We start from the raw sequence: 25,569 nt of genomic DNA on the forward strand, positions 1-25,569 counted from the left end.
ACCTTCAAAGAAGAACTGACACAGCCCTCCTCACACTACTTTGTAAAATAGAAAAGGAATATACTATGGTGGTTTGAATGAGGCCACAGAGTGCTCATTTTAAATGGGACGTCTATATTGTACCCCCCTTCCAAAGCTCAGGGTAATCTTCCCAAAGACTAGAAGAGCCAGAGATAGTAGATGACAACAAGGAAACAATATTGTTTTTTCAGACTCAACAGGGTAGTTGCACACATGAACTAAGAGCAAGAGCATTTGCACAAACTCAGACCAGACAAAATTTCAACGGGGGTGGGGGGATGGGAGGTGGGCATGAAGCCCCACCCAAAGCTGAGAAAATATTGAAGTTCCCGAGAGAGGGAGGGTCTATATTCTCTAAGAGTATGGCCCCTGTTAGGTTGACCAAGAAATTGAACTCTATGGGTTGGTAGTTTTTGTTTTGTTTTAAGAGAGAGAACATGAAGTTGGGTGAGTAAGGAGGTAGTGAGATCCAGGAGGAGTTGGGGGATAAATATGATCAAAGTATGTTTTACTGAATTCTCAAAGAATACATTATTTAAAATTAGAACAGTGTTCAACAAGAAGAAGTACTAGGTGGAGGTTATGATTGTTACTTTTTTTTTTAATTATCTCAACAAGAAGAAAAATTGGCAACCATCAAACATTACACATTAGATCTGATTAGTTGCCTTGATTCAAAATCTATATACAACCTTTACTTTCTGTTTTGTTTTGGCCTTTAAGATTGTTTTTAAAAGGCTAGACATGGTGGTACAATTCCTGTAATCTAAATACTAGGGAAGTGAATAGAAGGAAGAAGACTGTGACCCCAGGATCAGCCTTGACCCTGCATTGAAACTGAAAAAATACCAAGCTCCCTCTATTTTAGCTAATAGAGTAAGGTGGCTAAAACTTTTTTCTGGAAAAAACCATAGAAACTGAGTAGGCCTAAGTAAATGGGCTTATTAAAATTTTCATTTTCTTATCACAAGTGGTTTTCTATAGGGCTTCCAGCATAAATATTTTTTAATTAAAAAATTCAAAGAAATAGTTATTCAAAATTCAACCCAAATGACCATTTTTTTTTCAAAGTGCCAAATTCTGACTCGGCAGACTCACTTATATATCAGCGTATGGCCATAGGTCTAGGAACTGATAGCATTCATATGTCATCCTTAAAGACCACCAGGTTTGAAACCCACTCAACAAAGAAGCTGTAGAATCTACACCATTCATTCGTATGATTTTCAAGTTAAGTGCCTCTTGCATGTTGGCTCACTGCGCTCAGGGCTAGGAGAAAAAGACAAATTAGACAGAATTCCTGCTCTGAGGAGGGGACAAGGCTAGGGTAAAGCTAATCTAGACTGCCACAGCAAGGCTATGACACAAGGCTAATGTAACACTGAGATGGCTACAGCAAAGGTATGCCATGAGGCTAAGAAAGAAGCTCCTGGTGTGAACCAAGTGAACTTTCAAAGACTTTCTAGAAAAATTACTATGATAAATTTTACAAGTTGCATAATCAGAGGCAATAAATCTTGGAGGTAATTACACAACCAATGGATTAATCACTTGATGGATTCATAACACAATGGCTGTGGTGGTTTCGAATAGGTATGGCCCTCATAATCTCATATGTTGCAATGCTTAGCTCATAGGGAGTGGCACTATTAGGAGGTGTGGCCTTGTTGTAGGAAGTGTGTCACTGTGGAGGAGGGGCTTGAGGTCTCACATATGCTTAAGCCATACCTAGTGTGACATCCACTCCCTTTTGCCTGCAGATCAAGATGTAGAGCTCCAGCTCCTTCTCTAGCACCATGTCTGCCTGCATACTGGCCATGATGATAACGGGCTAAATCTCTGAATTGTAAACCAACACCAATTAAATGTTTTCCTTTATAAGAGTTGCCATGGTCATGGTGTCTCTTCACAGCAACAGACATCCAAACTAAGATAGCCTCCAAAGCTCATGGAATACAAACAGCACAATGAGATGTGTAGTTTCATGAATCAGTTTGCATCTGTGTGGGAATGAACTTAAGGTGACTGTGACTGAAGGGCCAAACAGAAGGCTATGTCAGTAGTCTCAGCAGGTGGATGGAAGAAAGGGGACTCATTGAAGAGGTGGAGACAATGAGCCTTTGTAATGACTTCAGTGAGGGCTGAGAGCAAGGAAATAGCCAAGAATGACTCTCAGGTTCTAGAATGAGGAACTGTGTAGCTGGTACCTTCCACTACTATAGGTAATTACAAGAGTAGGCAGATACCTGGGAAGGTGAAAGGAGATGATAGAATGGACTCGGAGTTTCTCCTTAAGAAATTAAAATAGAGGTGTCTAGAAAACCAATGAGTTTTATGCATAGGGGTCTCAGGGCAAGATTAGAGATGGAAGAAGGATTTGGGAGCCCACTGAAGAGGAACCTAGAAAAGACTACAGAGCATTTGGGGCATGTGCACAAGGAGGAGGTGTGAGGAGCCGATGCTGCAGGGAAGAATGTAAGAATGCAGAAAGCACAAGAAGAGCAGAACCCATTATTCAAGGCTGGGGGAGGGGAGAACTTCAAAAGGTGGTGGTTGATGGGATCAAATACCAGGGAAGGAAACTTAGGATGTGTATAGTGTCTTTCAGACTAAGTAACAAAAATGTCTATTGGAGACTTTAGTGAGTACTATAGTGGGGTGTGGTAGAAGACAATTCCTTCATGACAGCCAGGAATTAGAGCAACAGAAACAGGAAGGACCCAGGGACAAAATACTTCCCAGGAACTTTCCTTAGTGATCTACTTCCTCTAGCTAGCTCCTTCTCCTAAAGTTTTCAAAACTTCCCTGAGCAGCAATCCCAGCTCAGGACCTAGGCTTAAATACATGAGCCCCATGGGGGCCATTTCATAGTCAAACTATAACAACACTATTTATTCAAATTGGATGTATCCAATTACTTTAACCTCACATTCCTGGAAGCCTTCCAGCAACTGCATTATGATTTGTCAATAATCTTTTAAAAGTATAATTTTCAGAATTAGGTGTACTATGTCATCTAAACAGCCAGATTATAGGAAAAAGAATCTTATTTCTGGTGTAAAGATTACATTTTACTCTGTATTATCTTAGAAGCCTTTACCATGCTTCTGTGTTTCAAGAGTAGTCTAAACCCTTTTTCTCTAAACAGCAAGTTTCTTGGGAGTTGAGACAGCATATAGTGTTTGAGGTTTTTAAGAAATACATAAGTATTTCCTTTCTGCTAGTAGAGTCTTTTGCTCTTAACAGCTTAACTGACGTGTGTGCTTGCGTGCATGCGTGTGTGTGTGTGTGTGTGTGTGTGTGTGTGTGTGTTAGAGCTGCATCACAAACTTTCCAGGAAAAGCTGAAAAATAGAAACCCCTATTGACACCACAGTTTCCTCCATAGCTAGAACCACATACATCAGATTAGCATTTTTCTTGCCTTCGACTGATGGAGCTGACGATAGCTTGTGTGTATGTGCTTCTTGTGTTTTCCCATTATTTTGTTACATTTCTTACTACCCTCCAGCTGTAGACTTTATGAAAACATGGAATGTGTGGAACTCCCTGATACATTCTCTCTCCTATTAGAATGAATTCTTTAAATCAAAATTCTTCTTCAGTGGCCACTTTTCTAGTTAAGAGGTTGATCCACAAAGGCCACAGGGAAATCTGATACATTTGTTTTCTTACATCAAATGTTTAAGTGTGCTACTTGTTGTGTATGCCATATGCTGGATTTTAGAAAAATAATATAAGTGCAGTTGGAAGTTTTGTTTGTTGGGACTTCCTTTTACTCTTAACCCAAGACGATCTGAGGATATTTTCTTCATAGTGCTTCTCTCTATATTACTTGTGTGGAGCCTGAGGCATTCCTGGTATCGGCTTTACTGGGATTATTTTCCCAGTAAATGAATTTCCTTCAACTTCATTTAAATCCATCCACACAGATCAGCAAGGTTCTCTTACAATACAATTGGTATCCCTTTCACCCTTCACAGGATGCACTCTACTCCCTGCCAGGAATTCATCATGCTCACCCTGTAGACACAGTCCAGAAAACTTTTGGAAATATGTCGCACCCAGACAGCCATTTGTTTCTGAAAGCCTCCCTTGCCAGTCACTATGTCACATGGAAAGGGAGCTAAAAACACCACCTGTGCCTGGGAGTCTCTTCCAGTTTGCTAAAGCCATTAGGAACACAGCCCTGATGACTTCTGAATGTGCAGGAAGTACAAACGGGGGATAATCCACAGGCTTGATAAGGGATGTGTGGCGACTCTTCCATAATAACTTCAACAGTGGACCCTACCCCAATTATTGACATTAAAGATAAACAAACTGACTTTCAGGACTCTTGGTGGGGTGTTATCCATACATAAAATATTGCGCCACAGAGTGGTCACATGATTCTTTCTCCACCGGTTCAAGCTCGTGACTTCTCCCTGGCGTGCACAGAGGCAAGGAATCCATCTGAAATGTCACACAAAATTCAAAGGGCAAGACTGCCCTTCATCTCTAAGCTGGTACACATCCTTCCACTTGCCAGCTTCATGACATTACTTTTTATACATTTGCTTGGCACTCTTCCTAAGATTTCTTTCTTTCTTTCTTTTTTTTTTTTTTTTTTTTTTTTTTTTTTTCATCTGCCTAAAAACCTTTCGTCCTTGCAAAGGAGCTGGGGTGTGACAAAGGCATCTTTTCATCTTTTCAGGCTCCCCCACCTTTGCCATCTGCTTCCATCTGCAGCTGCTATAAATGGTCATCCTCTCGGATGGAAGAGAAGATGCAAGTGACTCCAAAGGCCATTACGCCACCCTCCGCAGCCATGTTTGTGGACCACCACTGAAATAATGCTATTTTTAGCTTTCACCCACAATTCTCTTTGAAAACTCCGAAGGGGAGAAGACTTTTTCCTCTCTTAAGATGAAACTTTTAAGAGAGCTAAATATGTTTGTTATGTCTTCATTGGATTATAGAAACTGTATGTCTCCATGCTCAACACTGAGACTTAATGGTGCATGCATATTGATGGTGGCTAACGACCAGCTTTTTAAGTCCCCATGTACAACCCTGGCTTATTTGCCTTTAGCACTGAAGGTTCATTGATGCCACTTTAAATTTCTGGTATCAAATATACACTGACCCACTAGAGTCCTTCTATTTCCACACATGTTATATTGCTCTCAAATACAGAATGGATTTTTAAACATATTCTAATCATGTTTGAAAAAAAAAAAAGGTCATCATACAGGAAAACAACTAAATGGAGATTTATCGACTGAATTACTTCATTGTGTCCGTGTTTTATTATTTCTTTAAGTTGTCTATTCTTTGCAAACTATTGCACTAATGCTATTTAAATGTGCTTAGCTGCTTAAGTGTGATTTGGTGTGTTGAGACTTTAGGTAATATATATTCAAATGCAAATGTTTCTAATTTGGGACTACCCAGGCTTATAGAAAATCTGGCCTTTCAGATAATAAGACCATAAAGCAGACCACTCACAGGGTGGTACATCCTCTCTCTAAACCACGGGCTTTCCCACCACACAGCAGTATCTCTGGCCAATACAGAAGTGCTGTATTCCAATCCCTTACCTGCATCTATCCCCTCACAATCATGCTACTAGGGCAACAACTTACACTTATTGATTATCCCAATGACAATGTATCTCAAGAATATAAATGCCTCTTAAAATTTGCTTTAGTCTATGACTGTGTCATTTGTTTTTGACAGGTTTTGTTATTGTTGTTTTCTTTCTTTTCTTTCTTTCTTTCTTTCTTTCTTTCTTTCTTTCTTTCTTTTTTTTTTTTTTTTCATGATTGGGAACACTTCTACCAGTGTCATGTCTCCTATAGGAACCAAGCAAGGTAAATGATACAGACTATGAAGGTCTGTGGACACAGACTCCCCGGAAAATCCCTACCTAGGTCCTCACTACATGCACTTTGTGTGCCCCTAACCCCACCCATCTTGTAGCTTTTAGGGACTGCTGCCTTTCTGAGGCATAGCTACTAGGTAGCTTGTTGCAAGAGTGCCATCTGCAGGAAGGGCTGAACACTCCTAAATACTTTTATCCTCTTCAAATAATTTGAATTTCTTTAAAAGGTATTCAAGAGCGATTATGCATAAAAACGAATGTTCATTGGTAGATAATAGATCATTACACTGATTCTTCATAGAATTTTCAACTGTCTGAACAGTTGCCTTAACTGTCTTTACCTTAGGGTGACCAACCCCTACCATCCTAGAGTAAAGATGCATTGAAAATGCCATACAAGCTCTCCTTAGGGTTAGCCATTTCCTTTGCTTGAGCCCTGAGCCCTGTTCTTTCCTTCAGAAAGACAAATTTATGGGACCCACAACAGAGGCAGTAGTTCTCTCCCTAACCTTAAAACCTAAATACAGAGAATGAGTGCTTAAAACACACTCCTCATGTCAGCTTCACATCAAAGTCTCCTAAGATGATGAGGTTAAAAGACCAGCAGCCCTCCAGAGAACTGCTTGTACATGACCCCCTGATGGTTGTAGACACATGACGATATCCTTACCCTTCCTGACCACTCTTACCACAGCAACACCAAACAACATGGAGCGAGGCTGGGGCTTTCTGTCACAGCTGTCTGTCATTGTTCAAGAATTTTCTGTGTTGGCATATACCTATAATCCCAGCATTCAAGGAGACTTAAGCAGACAAGTTTGAGGCCTGGACTACTACTGAGTTCCAGATCAGGCTTGGCTCTATTAGAGAGATTTTATCTTAAAAAAAAAAATACACTTTTGTTTAGATCACTTCCTTCCAATAGCCCTCACCTCAGTTAGAATATCACCTAACTGAGACCAGAAGCAATAGAAGGATAGACTTTCCTGGGGGATTGCTCTATCTTCATCTCCTAGTAATCAAGTTCCATAGAGCAAAGCCAGTCTCAGGCATGTAGCTACTGACAGTCCATTTGCTCTTTCTGTGTTCTGATTTTCTTCTAAAGATCATCATCAATTCAAGGTTGCTAAACAGCTCAAATAGTTCAGAGTTGGGGGCAGGACAAAGGAAGAGGTTTGATTAATTTTCAATCTACAACCTCCACCTTTATTCACAAAACCTCATGACCCCCTTGCTTAGGCTCACCCCTTTTAGTCCACCTTTATCTTCTTTATAGAGGACACACTCCTGAGTCTTCAGAAGCTAGAATGCCTTTCTGTTTGAGAAAAGATAGAGTCCAATCAGAAAGCCCATGTAGGGAAATATGAATTATTCATTGTCAGGGTCAGAGAAAAACTGCAATAGCTGCCAAACAGGATGGTACTGCTGCTTATCCACGATCCCCATGCTTTCTTTGGGTCATGCATACTGTATACACCAACGAACACTCAGAAATGAATTTTATACCCAGCTCCTCCATAAAATGAAGACAGAACTAGGATACAAAGATATCTCCAGAACTTAATATACCTAGATAATCTCAGCAGAGCTACTGATAAACAAGAACTTTCTGAGCTTCCATATTGTCTTCTATGACACAAAGCTGGCATTATCTATCCATAACTAAAAAATGTGCCCATTCTTTCTTTAGTATGAATTTAAGTTAGTGTGCCTCTTCTGATAACTGAAAAGCATTGTTCCGCATGTAAGGAGTGTCAGGCATTGGTGGAGGAGTCAGAAGAAATGGAGTCATGGTAGATACAGACCTATTTGAATGTAACAACACACAAAAGCCCATAGGCTCTCAAGGCCTACAAATCAAGACTGTAGATGCCCTTGAGGCCATAGCCCATCATAGACAATGAGAAGACTCAGAGGAAAGCTGAGTGACATCTTTCCGGAGAAAAGGAGGGTCTAGACTATAGGACAGCTCAGAGAAGAGGAGCAGAGAAACTATGGGATGGCTCTACTCTGAGAGACCACTCAGGTACAACAACTCTGTAGAGAGATGCACACGGACTCTTCAATCCCTTGTGTCCTAACAGACTACAGCGATACCCAGAGCACCTGGATCAGGGCTGTATCCTGTTCCTCAGAGCCCATACAGCACCCCTGTCCATACAACACTGATCAAGCACAGCTTGTCCTGCAGAGTATCTTCACATAACTATGAAGCTTAAAAAGTTAGGTAAATCATGGGGCAATGGCTCATGAGCCCTTCTCTAGCTGAGGAGCTACTAGACAGTTGACAATTTCTAGGGAAGAGGGTCAAGTTTTCTTTAAAGGTGTGGCCTGGTAGGTAGGCTATGTTCCAGTGGATGTCCCCATACCCAGGTGTATATGGGCAATACAAATTAGACTCAATGAATTTTTAATCTTTATGCTTTAGGAAAAAACAGAAGTTGGAAGTTAGTGGAGTTCAGATAATTTTGGACAGGGAATTCTGTCTCTTGCATGACCACTTTCTTCTGTCCCTGTCTTTTCTTTATTTCTTTCTTATATTCTTGAAGGTCCCCTGGAGAAAAGCTCCATAGCTCTTAGGTCCTCATTTGGTTCTTGGTAGGTTCTCTTTTTTGAAGCTACATGGAGCTGTTTGCTTCCAAGATGAGGACTCAGATTCTGCACAATGCTCAGGGTAGCATCTACATTGAAGGCTGCCTGCATGTGGCATCATATCTAGCTCTGGCTAAGGCTGTGATGAGACAAGACAAAGCTTTGTCATCCTTGCTACTCCAGTGAACTGACCCTGTTCTTAAGAGTATTATTGTCTACTGCAACTGATCAGACCTTAAAAATCCAGCTGTGCAGCAACACTTCATCTTGAAGATGAAGCTTTTCAGGACCTATCTGGAGACTATCCGAATAGACAAATATAACAGAATCAGGTTAAGTTTTAGGGTAGACAAATAATCAGCTATTCAAACATATCCTCACACATCAAACAGTGCTCACTGAATGTGTGTCCTCAGCTAAAAGATTGAATATTCAGTAAAGTTTATACTAAAGGTGGAAGTGATGCTAGGAACACTCTGTGGGCATATCTGCCCCCCTAGACACATGGCTGACCATCACGAGCTATCTCTTCCTTCTGGTCTTGGGTGGTGCACAGTTTTGCAAGCACTTATCTGGTGTGACAGTCAAAAGCAAGAACCATAGGCTGATGATGGGTCTAAAAACATTACCCTCCTGCCAGCACCACCTTGTGGACGAGACTTTTTTTTTTTTTTTTTTTTTTTTTTTTTAGATCATATACAGTAAGGAAGATTTTCTAAGACCCTGAGTGTGGAGGGCCTACTGGTCACTCACCTATTAGCCTCCAAGAGAAGTCAAAGGCCTTCTCATATTAGGCAGGAAGACAGAATAGCAGTACAGACTATCAATCCAACATTTACACACACACACACCTCACCTGAGCCACTTCTTCAAAGTCATCGTGCCTCTTCTGTAGCGCTCGTGCTCGGTGCAAGGACTTTCCAACCCCAGTGTGTTTGCTGAGAAAGGCCTCACCATGGTTTTCAATCCAGTCCAGTACCTGGCCAGAGAAGGAAGACAGAAACAATGATTTCTCAGAAGAAGGAAAGACATGTGGCACCATGCACTGCTTGAATCCTACTCACCCCACCCCATGCCTGTAAGAGCAGTAGTCCAGATAGAAATGCCCAGTCCATTGTAAATACAAGTCATTGGCCATGGAATAGTCCCACTCTTAACCAAATTCAATGCAGCCATTTTGATCTTTAGAACAGCTTCCCATCACTACTTTAGTTCTAAAAGCCATAGTCACTCCATTATTTTATTTATTACCATTTGCTGTTATTGTTTTTATTAGTTGCTGAGGATTGAATTCAGGGTTTCCCACATGTATATGTGTTGTTTTAAATGAGCAACACAGGATACCAGACACAGGTGAACCTCTTCATGGCTTCTGACAGGAAACGAGGTAATAGCAGTGAAGTAGGACTAGGCTAGTCACCCCTCACTCCACCATAAATTGTCACAGAAGTAGTAGCTGTCACAGGCCCCTGCCTTATTGTGCTCTGAAGGTTCAGTCTTCCACCCCCCAGACAGATGCTCAACATAGGTGATCACAAGGACAATAACCTCCTCTGCCTTCTTGCCACCTCTCTCCAACCAGCCAACCAACCGAACAAACCAATCAGTTAAGGTCTCTGCACCCTAAGGCCTAGTGCTAGAATGCAGTAGAGACTCCATGTTCTCACAGGTTTAGTGATTTAGCCTGAAGACATTTTCCTCAACATTTAAGCTTGGAGCAGTAGTGGCTACTGCAGTAGAGGGAGGAGAGGAGATGCTAAGTGAGAAATGTTTTCCTACGGGATACTTGGGAAGGTGCATGGAGACCCTGAAATGCAGAGGGAATCAAAGCTTTAAAAAAATACATCTCACAAACATGAATGTATCCAGGGGAAAGGGAGGGAGGTAGCTTATCGTCTGGCCTCTGAGGAGTTGATGCCGGTTCCAGTTAAGTCAGAGTTATAGTATAGGCATGCCTGTGAGGTTCCTATCACCATGCCACTGGACCCATCTTGCTCCCATGTTTGGCTTCTAACCAAACACCTGATTAATAATGTAAAAGTCTTCTTGGATGCTAAGAGGAAGTTTTTGGAGGGTGATTCAGATGAAGTAGGTTTGTTTAAAGAAAAATATATATATTTCCTTGTGGCAAAAAAGAAGCAGACTCAACCATTGCACAGGCTACAAACTCTTTCTATATAGAATCCAGCCCCTGGTATAACTGTTTGGACACCGCCATCACTTAATGTCTGCAAATGCTCTTAAAGGTGAGCCAGCCCCAGGAATGGAGATTTAAAACACTTCAAGGGACACACCCTGGCTCTATACACATATATTTAGAAAGATCCTAGAAGTGCATTTGTGAGAGAAAACTATGGTAGTGTTGCATTCCAGCTTTTCAAACTCTAAACAGGCAGCCAGCGAGGGATAGAAATCTAAGGCTCTTTCTTCAGGACAAGGTGAGCACTTTGCTAGCTGGACTGTTTCCACAGTGCCTCATAATTTTTACTGATTTTTAAAAACTATCACTAGTCTTAAGAAAATCAGCCATCCTAAACCATATTGATTGAAGAGGAATGCTTTTTACCTACTAGTTGACACACAGTTCTCTCTTTTCATTCCATGGTGCACGGGGAGGGGGGGTGTGATTCTACAATGTCTAAGCCTTTTTAAAAGAGCAATTTGTTTCCTTTTCAAGTAATTCTGCTTTCCTTAAACAGCAATTCATTTTCAGTCAGAGCCACTTAGTTTACCTAATTATCTCAGGCTTTATCACTCAAAAATTTAGTTATTTCATATTTGAGAGGCTTTTATTCAGTTTAACACAGCTTCAGTTATTTTGTGGTGGTATACTGAGAACATGCACAGCTTCTGCCTGAGATCTGAAGCTGTGGAGTAATCCATGCAACCTGGACAAGAAGCATTCAAGGACTCTGTGGGAATCAGCTCAGCAAATAAAAAAGCAAATGGTCTAGCAAATGAGTAAAAGTACTTTACCTATACTTACAGAAACAGTACTTAAGGTCACACCCACACAACCAATAGATACAGTGCTGCTAGTGTGATGATTTCTGCTCACTTTGTTTCCGATGGATGTTTCAGCTAGAGCCCTTACCCCTGGTACACACATGCACAGCACACGCTCTTTTGATCCTGACCCATGACCTTCAGTGTAACATGACCTCCCAGGCAGACCTGTACAGCCTGGGAATGTGCTTCTCGGTAGACACTGGCTGTGTACACAGTTACACCACATGTTGAAATTTCGAATGCAGCTCTGGAATTCTGGACACCATTGAGTTTTTAGTGAGCTGGTAAAGGTAAGCCAGACCCAGAATCTTAATATCAATGAATGAAGAGGAATTGGTTCTCTAGACAAAAAGCCCTGGATCTCATGAGCATAAATAGGCATCAATGCATCATCTATCTATCTATCTATCTATCTATCTATCTATCTATCTATCTATCTATCTCTACCTACCTACCTACACACACACACACACACACACACACACACACACACACACAATCCATGTTTAGTCCCTCTCTTATGTCTATAAGATTATATTTAGAATACTCCATGATGAATTATAGTCAAGGTGGTATAAGATAAGAGCCATGCAGATCTCTTGCTGGCTTTTGAGTTGATATTTAAGCAATTCTGGCACCAGAGATGTTGGTTTTTTTTTTTTTTAATCTAAAGAGTCCTTGAATAAGTAGAGAAGAGTGGAACATGAATATTCACATATTCCTGTTTTCTTACTAGTCTTACTGTACCGGAGAAGCAGGTGCTAGAGCTAACCCATGGATATGAAGTTATAGACAGCCATGAGTGGTCCCAATTCTAGGAACTCAGTCTACGGGCTAACAAGCAAACACTAGTCACCAAGTCACACAACTCTTCATTAACTGTTGAGATGAAAATCAACAAAAACCTGGTGCTTTCTAAATGGAGTCAAGGGAGGTTTCTGAAGAAATGAGATTTTACTGTGAATCAAGAGACAGTACCAGTTAACTAAGTTAGAAATGGAAAAGTCACACATGCATAGCTCTAGTATGAATGAAATAGGAAAGAAAGGCCCAGAGAAATCTGAACAAAACTACAGTGAATTATAGTGTGCTGAATGGAAAGTTCTAGTAACTATTTTGATAACCATCCACTAAAAGGCTGAAAAAGGGAGAGACAGCATCAGATCCCCATGGCAAAGCTACTGCTTTAATTATGGGAAATCAACTGGAGGGGAGCCCGAGAAGAGGTGAGAAAATGAGGCAAAAGTAGAAATTCTGAAAAGACTGATGAGGTCTTAGATTTGGAAACTCTACTGCCAGGATTTGGTGGCTGAATGTGGATGGTGGAGACAGAGAAGAAAGCAGTAAGGTGCACTACCAGGGGCCCAGCCTGCCAGGAACAGAACGGAGAGGTAGTCACCAGACACAATCAAAGGAACAACGCAGGCTAGCTCAGAGACACAGACTTCATAGGAACTCTCTCTGCATGCATGATATGCTACATCCATAAATGGCAGTGATCATTGGGACCCTGAACTTGAGTGGGCAATATCCTCTAATGACAATTGTAAATCTGATGTGGCAAGCTGTGACTCTAGTTTCTAAGATGTAATTTATATAGTAAGGGTTAAAAATAAATGATTACATCATTAACACATGGGGTGCCATTAAATAAAAACAGGGACCACTAAATCCATTTTAAAAATGCAACCTTAGACTTAAATGGCATTGATGCCTATGTTGACAGGGTTCTCCATTGTGGTGTAGTTCTGAGAGGCTTGTTAACTCGGTACACAAAGCCCACACATCTGAGACAGCCCTGTTCACTCTTTACTGGTAGTGAAATTTGGCCTTGCTCCACACCTTGCTCTCTGGAGTTTTATTCCTAGTGTTCTTCACTTGAGCTGTCTATGCCATTCTCCTCCAGGTTCTCACTCCCCAGGCAGCTTCCTAGTCATACTTTAAGCTACACTGAACTCATTGTCAATCTTTTAATAACCTATCCAAGGTAAGGTGGCTCTTACCTTTCTATGACTTGGTGGGTTTTGTTGTTTTTGAGACAGTGTCTCATGTTACCAGGCTGGCCTGAAACTCAAGATACAGCTAAGGTTGTCCTTGAATTTTGGTTCTTTTTGCCCAGTCTCCAAAATCCTGGGATTACAGGCATGTACTACCACACCCAATCCTCTGATACTTTTCAAACAACAATTACTGATTAGAACAAAGTGTAAGACCACATAGGTATAAAAATACCATGGTGAAGCCCATTATTCTGTATGAACAACAACAACAACAACAGAATACACATAGAAAAAAACCTTTTACAATTATGGCCTACAGGCCTGTCTCTCCCATGGGACAGCAACCTCCTCATAGTTCCAGGGGCCCAGCTTAGTATATACCCCACTGAACAGATCCCTCCTACAGCCCTTTGGGGGTGGATGTTAACCTCCTCCATATCCCTAATGTTCACAGTCTGCATTCAAACTTGCCTGTTTGTGTTTCTCTATCCTCTGTCACTGTAGTTTCTAGGAGAATGAAAAGAACCAGATCTTCCTCTTCTCCACCACACAGCACCCTTGCTTGCCCTCCTGTTTAGGGGATAGGTGATGAATTTTTATGGCCATAGGTCGCCACATACATTTGTAGCTAAGGCTTCTGTTCTCTCTGTTGAGTCACCCCATTCTGGACAAGCCTAATTTTACTTAGTCACTATTGTAGCCTGGACTCACCACGTCAACAATGAGACAGTCTAATAACAACTTTTAAAAACTCTTGCTCCGCTCTTGGACCTGACATTTCAACCAGAAATAAGTACTTGCCTAGATCAGCCATTTCTAAGAGATGGTCACATCCTGAACCAGATTTGAGAGCCAATTATGCCTGGTTTCTTAATCACCCCTTTCTTTCTGTCTAATTGTGTTTATTCCATCTAACATAGAATCAAGATGGAATGTTCTTTGGGGCAGGAGGCAGTCTTCTTGTAGTCAAGGAGGAGGGGAACATCCTTTTGAAGGAAACTGTTCATCATCACTTACCAGTGGCCATGAACACAACTGAACTAATGGGAGGTAATCTTGGTGGCAAGAACTTTGTGGCCCTGTGCCACACCCCTGGACCCTCTTAAACCGACCCCCAAGGTATTTTCATTCAGCTCTTTATTCCTATAACCACTCACTATGGCTGTGCAACACATTCATATTTGTTTGGTTTGAGCCCTGTTTTATTTCCACCCACAGTATGAACTCCAGGTGGGCAAGGGCTTCATTTAGTTCACTGCTCTGTTCTCAAGTGCTACATGACCAAACAAGTGAACTAAAAGAAAAATTATTTTTACCACTTCCTGCACGGTAAGAGGTAAAAACCATGAAAGGAGATGGGTGGGTGCCTTTTGCAATCAAATATGGAGTAAGGATCCCAACCCTGTGATTCCCTTATCTGTCTTTCTCTGACAAATTACCTTATTCAAAATAGGCTAAATTTGTCCATGGTAGAACATGGGCACCCGATGCTTCTAGTATGCCAGAGAACTTCTTCCTTCCAACTCCTGTGTGCCAGTGCCCCCGCTCTCCACCCCATCCATTCAGAAAACCATCATTCGGAAGTGATTATGCACCAGAGGGCCTCTGGAACACACTTTGTTGTTACACAAGTACACATTGTGTGCAAGAGCATCTGGGAGAGTCCATCAGATCACTATTCTCGTCTAGTCACACAGCACCTTGCACACTGTTGCCAAAGGGGCTCAGCTAGGACTACAGCAATAGTTATGCTGAGACAGCAAGGTGTCACTGCAAGTGCTCAATTATCAGTCACTCACTTTGGCATTGTTTTGTCCCCTCTTTGGAACAAGTATGATTAAAATAAATGTATGGCAGGAGAAGCCATCATTTTTTTTCTGGGTGGGCTGAGCTAACATTCATTAGCAGGTACTCAATCTGCCTTTCCCCTAACAACTACTGTGCTTCGAAGACCTCAAGTCTCAGCCATCCTCAGACAGGGCCTTGACACCCCACCCCTCTTCCCAGGGAGAACTGAAGTTGGGCTACCTGGAACATTTCTGAAAGAAAGGCATCTTAGCCTGGTACCAGTTTATGGAGCCCCCCGCCTTCTCCAGTAAGACTTGAAACTGCTGTCAGAAGCTCTGAACTCTAAAAGTCCTCTGAGGTTCTTTTAAAATATAGGTGCCACTCCACCCCAGATTCTGAATTAAAAAGCATGGAATTGTCTCCCACAGAGTGCTTGAAAAGCATCCTCAGTCTACTCAGCTGACATTAGTGCCAAGAACCTAAGGACCAAACTTTGAGAAACAGCTCAATATGCTCACCTGACACCTCCTTTGTTTCTATATAAAAAAATGGATAGCACTTTTTAATAATTTTACAGACATGCTCTCAGACCCACAGCATCCAATTATCCTCTCTCACACTTGCCACACTCCATTACTGACTCCCGACTCCCATACTCCCCCAGCCCACCTATCAGATTACCTAAATCCACTCTGATTTTGCTTCTCTGCTCAAAGTCCTCCCACAGTTCCCTGTTAGGAACAACATGGACCCCTTAGCCTGGTGCTCAGTGCCCTAGAATTAGCATGCTAAGGCCTGAGATGTGCTAAGCACAGGAGGTGACTCTGAGGGAAGACCTTCTCATTACTCATGAACATGATTAAAGATATATTGAGGACATTAAAGATGCTATAAACTGTGCATCAAGGAAGTCTACAGGGTCAGTAATCCCCTCCAAAGGGACTTCTTCCTCTCACATTCCAAGCAGTACCCTTCCACACACAGGGGACACACTCCAACCAGTACCCTTCCACACACAGGGGACACACTCCAACCAGTACCCTTCCACACACAGGGGACACACTCCAACCAGTACCCTTCCACACACAGGGGACACACTCCAACCAGTACCCTTCCACACACAGGGGACACACTCCAACCAGTACCCTTCCACACACAGGGGACAAAGTCTAACTAGCATCCTGCCCCACACACAGGGGACACATCCAACCACTACCCCTACACAGGGAAGTGCTGAACCTCCCTTGCAAATCATCATCTTGGGGGGATCATTCCAGTTAAGATAGAGTTTTCACACGTGGGAGAGTGTTACACACACACACACACAGAGAGGGGGGGGAGGAGGTAGGGAGACGGAGGGAGAGGAGAGGGAGAGGAAGAGGGAGGAACACCATGGGAGAAGGCTGTGATCAGGAGGGGAAGCAAAGCAGGGAAGAATGTAGAAGGCAGGATGAGTGTAGGATGGAAAATAGGAATTTAGAAGGAAGAGGGCACGAGAGAACCATGAAACTCCCAGAAAGAGGAGTATGAACATGCAAGTAGCCAGCCTCTAACCTGCAGAGTCCAAGAAGAGAGGAGAGGTACCCACTGCCTCCTCCTATAGGGGAAAAGGGAGCCTGTCCACCAAGATGAGAGCACAGAGAGATGGGAATATCCCTATCTTTACTCCAATCAGAAAGCAACTCTGCCCACCCTCCCACCTTCCTCCAGCTTCAGCTACTCTGGCTGGGTTTTCATTCTGCCCAAAGAATCACGTATTTTATACTCGAAAATATCTGAATGAGTGGATTACCACCCATTAAAAATTTAAGTGAGAAATTTTAAACGGCTAATTACTGCCACAGGCAAGTGGGTATTATTCAAATATATGCTACAAAGGAAAGCCTCACCAAAGCTGAGTTAACATCTCTGACTGAAAAATGAGAACTGGGACAGGGTATTCGGGGGCGATTTGTTTTAGAGATAAATGGCTGTTAAGAGGAATTCTTCAATGATGGGACACAAGGAAAAGTGTCTGTTTTTGTGGTACAGTTTGAGGGTCAATCTGAGGCAACATAGCATTGGGAAAACTTCATCCTGTGGAACCAAAACCTCTACCAGGGCTGTCTGATTAGTGACATTCTAGCACTAAATGACAATCCCTTGGCCTAGGGCTGTGTCTTATTCCCATCCCCGAGCAGACAGGCTAACAGCATGAGCTCTGATGTCCTGTAGACTTGGGTTCTTGGGTTTGATGCTATGCTCTGCCTCCAGGTATTGGATCAGAAGCGAGTATACTTAACCTTTCTATGCCTGAGTCTCGTTCTCAGAAAGATGGAGACCAAACTGCCACCTGCCTCATGGTGCTGTGAAATTAAATAGGAAAAGGCAAGTGAAGGGATTAGGTGCCCAATCATATTTCCTCACACAGCTGGTGAATTCTGAGCTCTGAACAATGTAGCTTTTATAGGCAATTTAGTCCCCAAAGTTGGAACTAATCTTTTCTTTGATGTTTGAATTTCTTCCCAACATTCTTACTAGAAAAATAGTTCATTTCAAAGCTTGAAGATGGTTCCTCATATGAGTATCCTAAGATCTGATTGTTTGCATGAGGTATGCAAGCTTTTTATGCTTCTTCATCTTCTCCCCCTCCCCAAGACAGGGTTACTCTGTGTAGCCCTGGCTGACCTAAAACTCACTCTGTAGACCAGGCTGGCCTTGAATTCACAGAGATCTTTCTGCCTCCTGAGTGCTGGGATTAAAGGTGTGAAAAATTAGTTTTCAACTCATCATTTTTTTTTGTTGTTATTGCTGATCAAAGCAGCCTGCAATGCACACCTTTTATTACATAACAATGCCAAATGGATTCTTCAACAGCCAAACTGGTTTAGTCTGATTAAAGAGCTGTAGTCACTACAATTAGTAAATGACTGATTATCTGGAATTAAATACTCACAAATCTCTTTTGGGCATTTTTTTCTTTTGCAAACAAAGTCAATAAAGTAAAGTCTATAATTTTCCACATGAGGCACCAGGAAAATTAATGTAGGAAGATTCCTTTGCCGTTCAGCAAGTTTGGTTCTAATAGTACTTTCCATCAATTCAGAACGTTGCTACCAAGCAAGCTAAATCTTACTGCCACTCCCCTGCTAGCTTATAGGAGTGGATTGCTTAAGAACAAGATGGTCTTTTTAGGGGAGGCCTCAAATGTGCCAGTGCCCCATTCACACCATTGTGAACAGACCCATCTCCCAGCCAGCAGTGGGCATTCAGCCAGACTTCCTATTCCTGCTCTGCCCGCCTGCATGCATGCATGTATATAGCTTACCTCTCTGAATTATGTATGTATGTATGTATGTATATACATATATATGCACATATATAGCTGATATCTCTGAATTATGTATGTATGCATGTATTTATGTATGTATGCATGCACTTATGTAGCTTAGCTCTCTGCACTCTGACCTTCCTAAGAATGATGCTTCAAGCTCTTATGCATCAAGGATCAGTGCAACCCTCTCTCCCACCAATGGGAACTCTATGCTGGATTCCACCGGTCATTACTCTTTGGCCTGAACCTAGTCAGCCAGCTGTGTGTCACTAGTAAGTCATAGGGTACATATGTCTGCTTTCAGGTGCAGGGGCTTCAAACTTCTAGCACAGGGACTAGCATACAGTAGACATTCTAAAAGTACTTTATATTATAAACATCATACAAAACAAATCACAGGCGTGGAAGAAGGGGAGGCAGAGCAGGATGACCTGCTGTGGTGCTCCCAAAACACCGACTAAGAAAACACACAAGCAATTTACTTCTCCCAGAACGAGCAAATGTCTAGTTACTCCTTGTTCTTTCCAACCGTATGAGGTCTACATGGGCTTGGAACCAGTCTTTTACACACATGGGAAGCAGAGAAGTTACAGGACCATAAAAGGCACAGGGTGAAGAATGGGTGATGCTATCGGGAGATTTTATTGCTGTTACTAATAGTGTTCTACACTAAGCTGAAAAAAGACTGAAAAATATTCCACACTGATTGTACAGCAGGCGTCTTCCCCTTTATTCAGTTTAATGAATCCAATTCCAGTTGTGCCTTTAAGATGAATTTCCAACATTCACCCAACCCAGCAGGGAGAAGGAAAGCTGAAAACACACCTGTCAGAACCAAGAGGGGGAGGCAGGCCAGTGGGGAAGCAGGTGTTCAAATGGAATCTCTTTCACTGACAGCTTTGGGTTATATGTCTCTGCTTCTCTCTTATTCCAAATATTCTGACCTGGACAGGATCTATCTCCAGAAATGGTGCTGGGGCAGGATGTCAGACAGGCAGAGGTTGGCTTGCTCTCCATCCTTCCATTGCATGCGTGTGCTGGGGATGGGGGGTCCCGGGTCTTTCTTTTGTCTGTATCTGCTTTTACATGCTTGTCACACCAGTTTGAATGCCTTTCATCTTTAAGTCTGCTTCCCTCTTTCTTTACTCATTGTCTTTCTCTGTCTCTGCCTCTGCCTGGGGTATGTGGTCTGTCTTCCTCTGAATAATGTGCACCTTTCTGTTTCCCATAGTCTTACCTTATGTCTCTGTGTGTCTTTCCTGAGATTTTTCCTAGGACACCTGGAATATGGATCAGGTCTACTTTCTGGTCCTGGCACTATCATTAACTAGTTGTGTGGTTATGACCAAGTCACTATACATCTCTGGGACTCAATTCTCTCAACTGTATAGTAAGTTTTACTGGTTGTATTTTCAGGCATTGAGAACTTTTAGATTTAATCACGGAATGAAATGAAATCCTTATCAGACAACCCACATGGTGAATGATTCTGTGGAGTCCCCAACAGCACAAGCACCAGGGGGCACCCAAGAACCATGGAGAGAGAATGTGACTATGTTCCAGCCAGGCACTGTGTCTGCATTCTGTGTCATGAGGAAGGTACTATTGTATTGGTCCTGATTTAGAGGTGGGAAAAAACAAAACCCGGAAGCATCATGAGATGCAGCAGTTTGTCTATGTCCTGCTGGTCACAGCAGTAAGACATGTTCAAAACAGGGTTTATTGACTCCTGACCTGTGCTGGTGTCTGTCATTCTGCATTGCTCTGGCTCACTGATGATATCTGCACATGAGCTTTCCATGCACACTACCAAGAAAACATCTTAAATGTGCTTAGGTATCTTGGGTCCAGACCATGGGTTGGGTTCAAAGAACTCTTTCTTGCTTTAAGACACCAATCCTGGCTTCTCACATCTTTTCCTGAAACTGTTCCATGAATACCCAATTACCCCACATGTTGACTTCGATGCTCTGGTAGACTTGTTCTTTGTATTTTCTTATATCATTCTAATTAACTCAATAGTAATTAACTTAGTTCTGGGCCCATGGAAAAGAGACCCTAAACTTCTTGACTAATCAGTGAGCATCACAGGATGCATGAACACCGAGATTGTGTCCCCTGTGTCCTCAGCCTGGACCAGGAACACCAGGAACCTCAAGTCAGCCCACTTGAGTGAATATAATATTCACCAATAAAACAACCACTGCATGGGTGAAGGAGGAATAAGTATTCACTCAACAAAAGCAGGTGGAGGGGGTCCTCTAATAATTCCTGGTTGATTCACCGAGCATGAAGAGAACCCCAGCTTCATGTAGACACAGCTAAAAGCTATAAGGAACTCAGAAAGAAAGAAATCTCCATTCTTGAGACCCACAGAGTTTTTAAATGATGGTGGGATTCAATGGTGAGTATGTTATCAAGATTTTGTTTCTGGAGACATAGCCTCATATAGCTCATGCTGGCCTTGAACTCACTATGTAGCCTCAGATGACCTTAAATCCCTCATCTTAAGTGTTAGGAGTATAGGCACACTCTTCCACACAAGGCTGAAGCAGGGAAATAACTTGTGTGGTCTATGTCCCCAAACTAGGATGGCTCATGCAAGGTTGGGAGTCAAGAGACCAAGGACTGCATTCATCACTCCAACCCTCAAGCATGTGAGTTCAGCTGCCTTTTGAAATACAGTCCAGATAAATCACCAGGCACTAATGACTGGTAAGCAATTGAGACATGGCAATGAATTGTTCTGACCTACATACATATCTATATGTACAGAGAATAAACTAGTGGGCAAACGATGAAGCAAGTGGGATGATGAGTGAACAGTTAGTCTCTCAAAAGTCACATGTACTTACCTTAAAAAAAAAAAAGATGACCATTCTGAGAATTCAGTGTTCAAGAAATATCTAAGCCCCATTACACTCACCCCTAATCTATCTTCTACTTTTTCACTCACTGCACCAACAATATGATAAACCAAGACACGTATTTTTAAGATGTCACAGAATAGCCATATATGCATCTTTATTGCATCTTTCTTCCCGATAGTATAGATACCATTTGGTCATAAGAAAGTCTGATGACTACAGATCTGTGAGAATCCAAGTGTGGCATGCTTCCCTTCACATAGCCCTCCCACAGCTCTCCAGAGGCCTGCCTCTGTCACAGCAGGAGGGTGATGAGGAGACCAGTGCACTATTCCACTTGTACTGGTGGCCAATATTATCTTGGCAAGGCAAAGAGAGTTTATGGAAGTAGTCACACCCCTCTCTTGTCCCTATGGGGCTGGTTCCTCACTCATCTGCCTCACTTGCAGGCCAGTCAGCCTCCATGGTCTCTGAGCTCCGGGTGATGAATTTATCTGGACAGCTCCAGATGGCATGGCTGACTTGTCTGCTTCTCTCTTCCTGCAGGCCCCAAGTCTCACAGATGATTGACACATCAGCTGTGCTCACCCTTGGGGACTGCCTATCCTCATGATGACTCTATCACATGGCAGTCAGGAAGGGGTGCCACAAGGGAGTTAGGAGAGCCCAAGAAGGAAAACCAAGCCCGAGGGTACCTGTACCCATGCTGACTCCCAGAATGTGTAACAATGGTTAAGGATGATCCCCATCCTGCCTGTCTGCCTTGGGCACCCAGTGCCAGGCTCCTGCTAAGAGCAGCTGTGAAGACATGGGACCAGGCTCTCACTCACTCATGCTATCTTGCTCTTTCTGGATTATACTCCCACCGGAGAATGGAAGGAGAGCGAGCTGGCACTTCTGGTATAGAGTCCTGAAATCCCACAGTGGCCATGGTGACAGCAGTCTGACAGCAGGTATTTGCACCCAATGTCTCACCCTGCATCCCCGATTCAGTGAGAGGGAGATGACCTTGGCCCTGATCTTGGGTCCAGGTCCTATCCAACTTCCCCTACTCAGGGTATGACTCCTCTGGGCAAAGCTCCCAGCTTCCTAAAGACAGGTTAACAGAAAGCATAAGTGGGAAAGAATGGGTGATTTCCTCTGAATGGACACTTATGGCATGGCTATACTGTTACAGTCAGAAACAATCATTTCATTATGATCTGCAGTGATGGACGAGAAGGACTAGCAGAATAATACAAAAGGGCAGGCAAAGCCAAAGCAACCTCTGACCATGCCATGTGCAGGGATTGACGGCCTTGCTTTACAGAAGTTTCAAAGGTCCAGCTTTGTCAATAAATCACAAAAGCCCCTATGCCCCCCCCCCCCCCGTCAATTCATCTCATCCTTGATCAAGAAATGAGTTCACTTTATGTAGAGTCTCTCTCTAGCAATGCTCAGATGACCCTGCAACACCAGAGTTGTCTCCCTGTCTCCATGACAAGGACATGGGTTACCCGACTACAAGTCATTGCTACTGAAGTCAAGCCTCCTCCCCAACACTACTTAGAGTTGCTCAGCAAGATGCATGCCATTAACAAGGCCATTTGTTTTGTCTTGTTTCCCTCTCCTGCAGTGTATGAAGAAACAGCTGAGGGCTGAGCTGCAGTGTTCCCTCCTCGAGCCTGGTAACCAGGTCAGGGTTCGAGCTGTCAGCATCCTGAGACGGCGGATGGGACGCGGGTCATGGAGCCTGTTACCTGTTGCACATCCTGCTGGAAGACACACAGCTGCAGTCGCTGGTGCAGCCGCACCTTGCGGTGCTGCCAGATGCTCTCGAGCCGTCGCTGGTGGTGCAGCACCTCATGTACCACATCCAGCACCTGGTGTACTGCTTTGGAGTAGTTGGCTGTGGCTGTGAGAGACTCAGAGTTCCCAGGACTCAGGGGACGCTGCAGAACATCCAGCAGCGCTTTGCCATCCTGGCTGACCTGCAGGAAGGAAGGATGTTCAGGTCAAGAGCCCTGGTCAAGGGAGGCAAGAAGAATCTGCCTGACAGCCTCAGGCCTCACCAAGTTCATCACAACCAAGGACTGTGTCAGCCAAGGTGTCTACAGTCTAGAGAAGAACAGAACACCCAGGGTTAAGGGTGAGAGGAGCTGTAGGATCATGGGCCACTTGTGTGTGAAAGCCTCTTTCCCATCTCCAAGTACAGATGACTGCACAGGGCAGGAAGTCTGCCTGTCTGCCTTGTTCTTGGCCCTTTCCCTGATGTCCACAATAGTGCCTGCCATAGTAGATGTTTCATGAATATTTTGAATGACTCTCTGACTACATTGGCTGGCAGATCAACGTTCTCTTCCTTAGCTTCCTCTGCTTGGCTACAAGCTTCTAAATATACTAACAGCGGCATTGGCCCTCAGTATTCTTGTCTGTAAAAGGAGAATGCCAAGGGCATACACTGCAGAGAGGGTATTAACGAGTTGGCATATCAGAGTACACAGGACCCAGCACATAGCACGCGCTATCATTTTATCTTCTTCTCTACCACCTCTCCCGCTACGTTTTTTTCTTTCTTTTCATTTTCTTTCTTTGATCTTTACTGGTTCTTCCACCCATTCTTCTCCCCTTTATGTAACCACCTTGTTTTTCTTGAAATGGATCTTTCTAGAATATGCAGAATAGGGTAGAGACACACTACTCACGTTGCTGGACCCTCCAACTCCACACCCTGGTGGCAGCCGGTCCTGTGTCACTGTCATTCCTGTCCCTGGTACCCTGCCACAATCACTGGCACTTCTCATTCTGGCAAGTGGCCTTATAGGACCAACACCAATGCTGAACCAGAGTTCCCATTGAACGTATGCCTCTCCCTCTTGAAAAAGTGGATACTGGAAAAACTGACAGGAATTTTACAATTCCAAACTAATTTAATTAGAATCAAAGTTGAAGTAAGAGTTGTGTTGAAATGGCCTTCTTGTCTATTGGGAAGGCAGGAAGAGGTGTGTTTCCCTATTGTCTACATGATGAGCCAGGAGCTGCCCCCATACATCTCCACAGTCTTAGGTGGAACTCCAGAACATAAAAGCAGCTACATTCTTCTTATGAGGGTTAAAGATTTGTTGGGGCTAAAAGTAGTGATATGGTAGAATTAGGCTAAGGCAAAAGAGGAAAGCATCACCCCTGGCCAGCCCTGCCAGCCCCCCCTCCTCAGTTAATTGCTGATGGGTAGGCAGTTTATAGATGATACAGATATACCCTCCAGAGATGTGAACAGATGACATCCTAGGGCTAAAGGCAGGACAGTTACCCATGGCGAACCCTGAACAAATACTGTATCCTGATACTCTGTACAGGGCTGGGTGCTGAAGACAGTAGACCAAGTGCCAGAAATTCAAATTAACACAAGATTCACCTCTGTGCCTCTGTCTTCACAACTGTAGAGTCTTAGAGGAACATCCCAGCTCCAGGAGAAGATGGGGAGGCAGTTTGTCCATGTGTGAATGCCCCCTCGACCTCACACCTATGAATGCATAGTGTACAGGTACCAACCTCATCTGCTCTCTGTTTTGTACTTTATGAGAGTAACTTAGAGACCTGTGGGCCATGGGTAGAGGCACAGCTCTGTCATAAGCTTTGGGACCATCTGGATCAGAACTGCATATTTGATTTAGCTTAAAAGTACCCTGTGTGTATCTTGTCCTGAGAAAACAATTCACCGTATTTAGTCCTCACCACTGTCAGGCCTCACCCAGGCACATGACACACATTATGAGCTTCACTCAGCGGAAGAACCTGCTATTTAATTGGGTTCCACAGCTAACAAGCAAGGGGGCCCACATTTCAAACTGTCTTCACTGTGGCAGAGCCACCTTTTGACCATGAAAATTTACCTGGAGCAACTGTTACTGGAATGTAGGTGATAATCCCTAGATTCTGACATTCTTTTCCAGTCTAGAGAAAAAATCTGAAGACTGCATCTTCAACAGCCACCTCAGGGCAAACAGATGCAGGCATTCTGGGAAGCCATTGCGATGAACCTTCTCACTGACCTTGTCCCAGAGGAGCCAGGCCAGTCAGATCGGAGATCAACTATCTCTTACCTGTCTTCCTAACCTTCCCATCTCTTTCACTA

The 25,569-nt window shown here is 43.2% G+C and overlaps 1 protein-coding gene across 7 annotated transcripts in view; it reads right to left on the reverse strand.

Annotated features, from left to right (window-relative positions):
* Positions 1-25,569, reverse strand: part of Kalrn (kalirin RhoGEF kinase) — a 503,507-nt gene that overhangs the window by 284,391 nt on the left and 193,547 nt on the right. For all 7 annotated transcript variants that reach the window (XM_051191394.1, XM_051191388.1, XM_051191393.1 and 4 more), the window contains exons 9-10: positions 23,195-23,425; positions 9,335-9,457 (exon numbers count right to left, since the gene is read on the reverse strand). In XM_051191394.1, the coding sequence (XP_051047351.1) occupies positions 9,335-9,457; positions 23,195-23,425 (354 nt within the window). The remainder of the gene's footprint in view (positions 1-9,334; positions 9,458-23,194; positions 23,426-25,569) is intronic.

Source organism: Phodopus roborovskii, unplaced genomic scaffold (genome assembly GCF_943737965.1).
Source record: "Phodopus roborovskii unplaced genomic scaffold, PHOROB, whole genome shotgun sequence".
Taxonomy (NCBI): domain Eukaryota; kingdom Metazoa; phylum Chordata; class Mammalia; order Rodentia; family Cricetidae; genus Phodopus; species Phodopus roborovskii.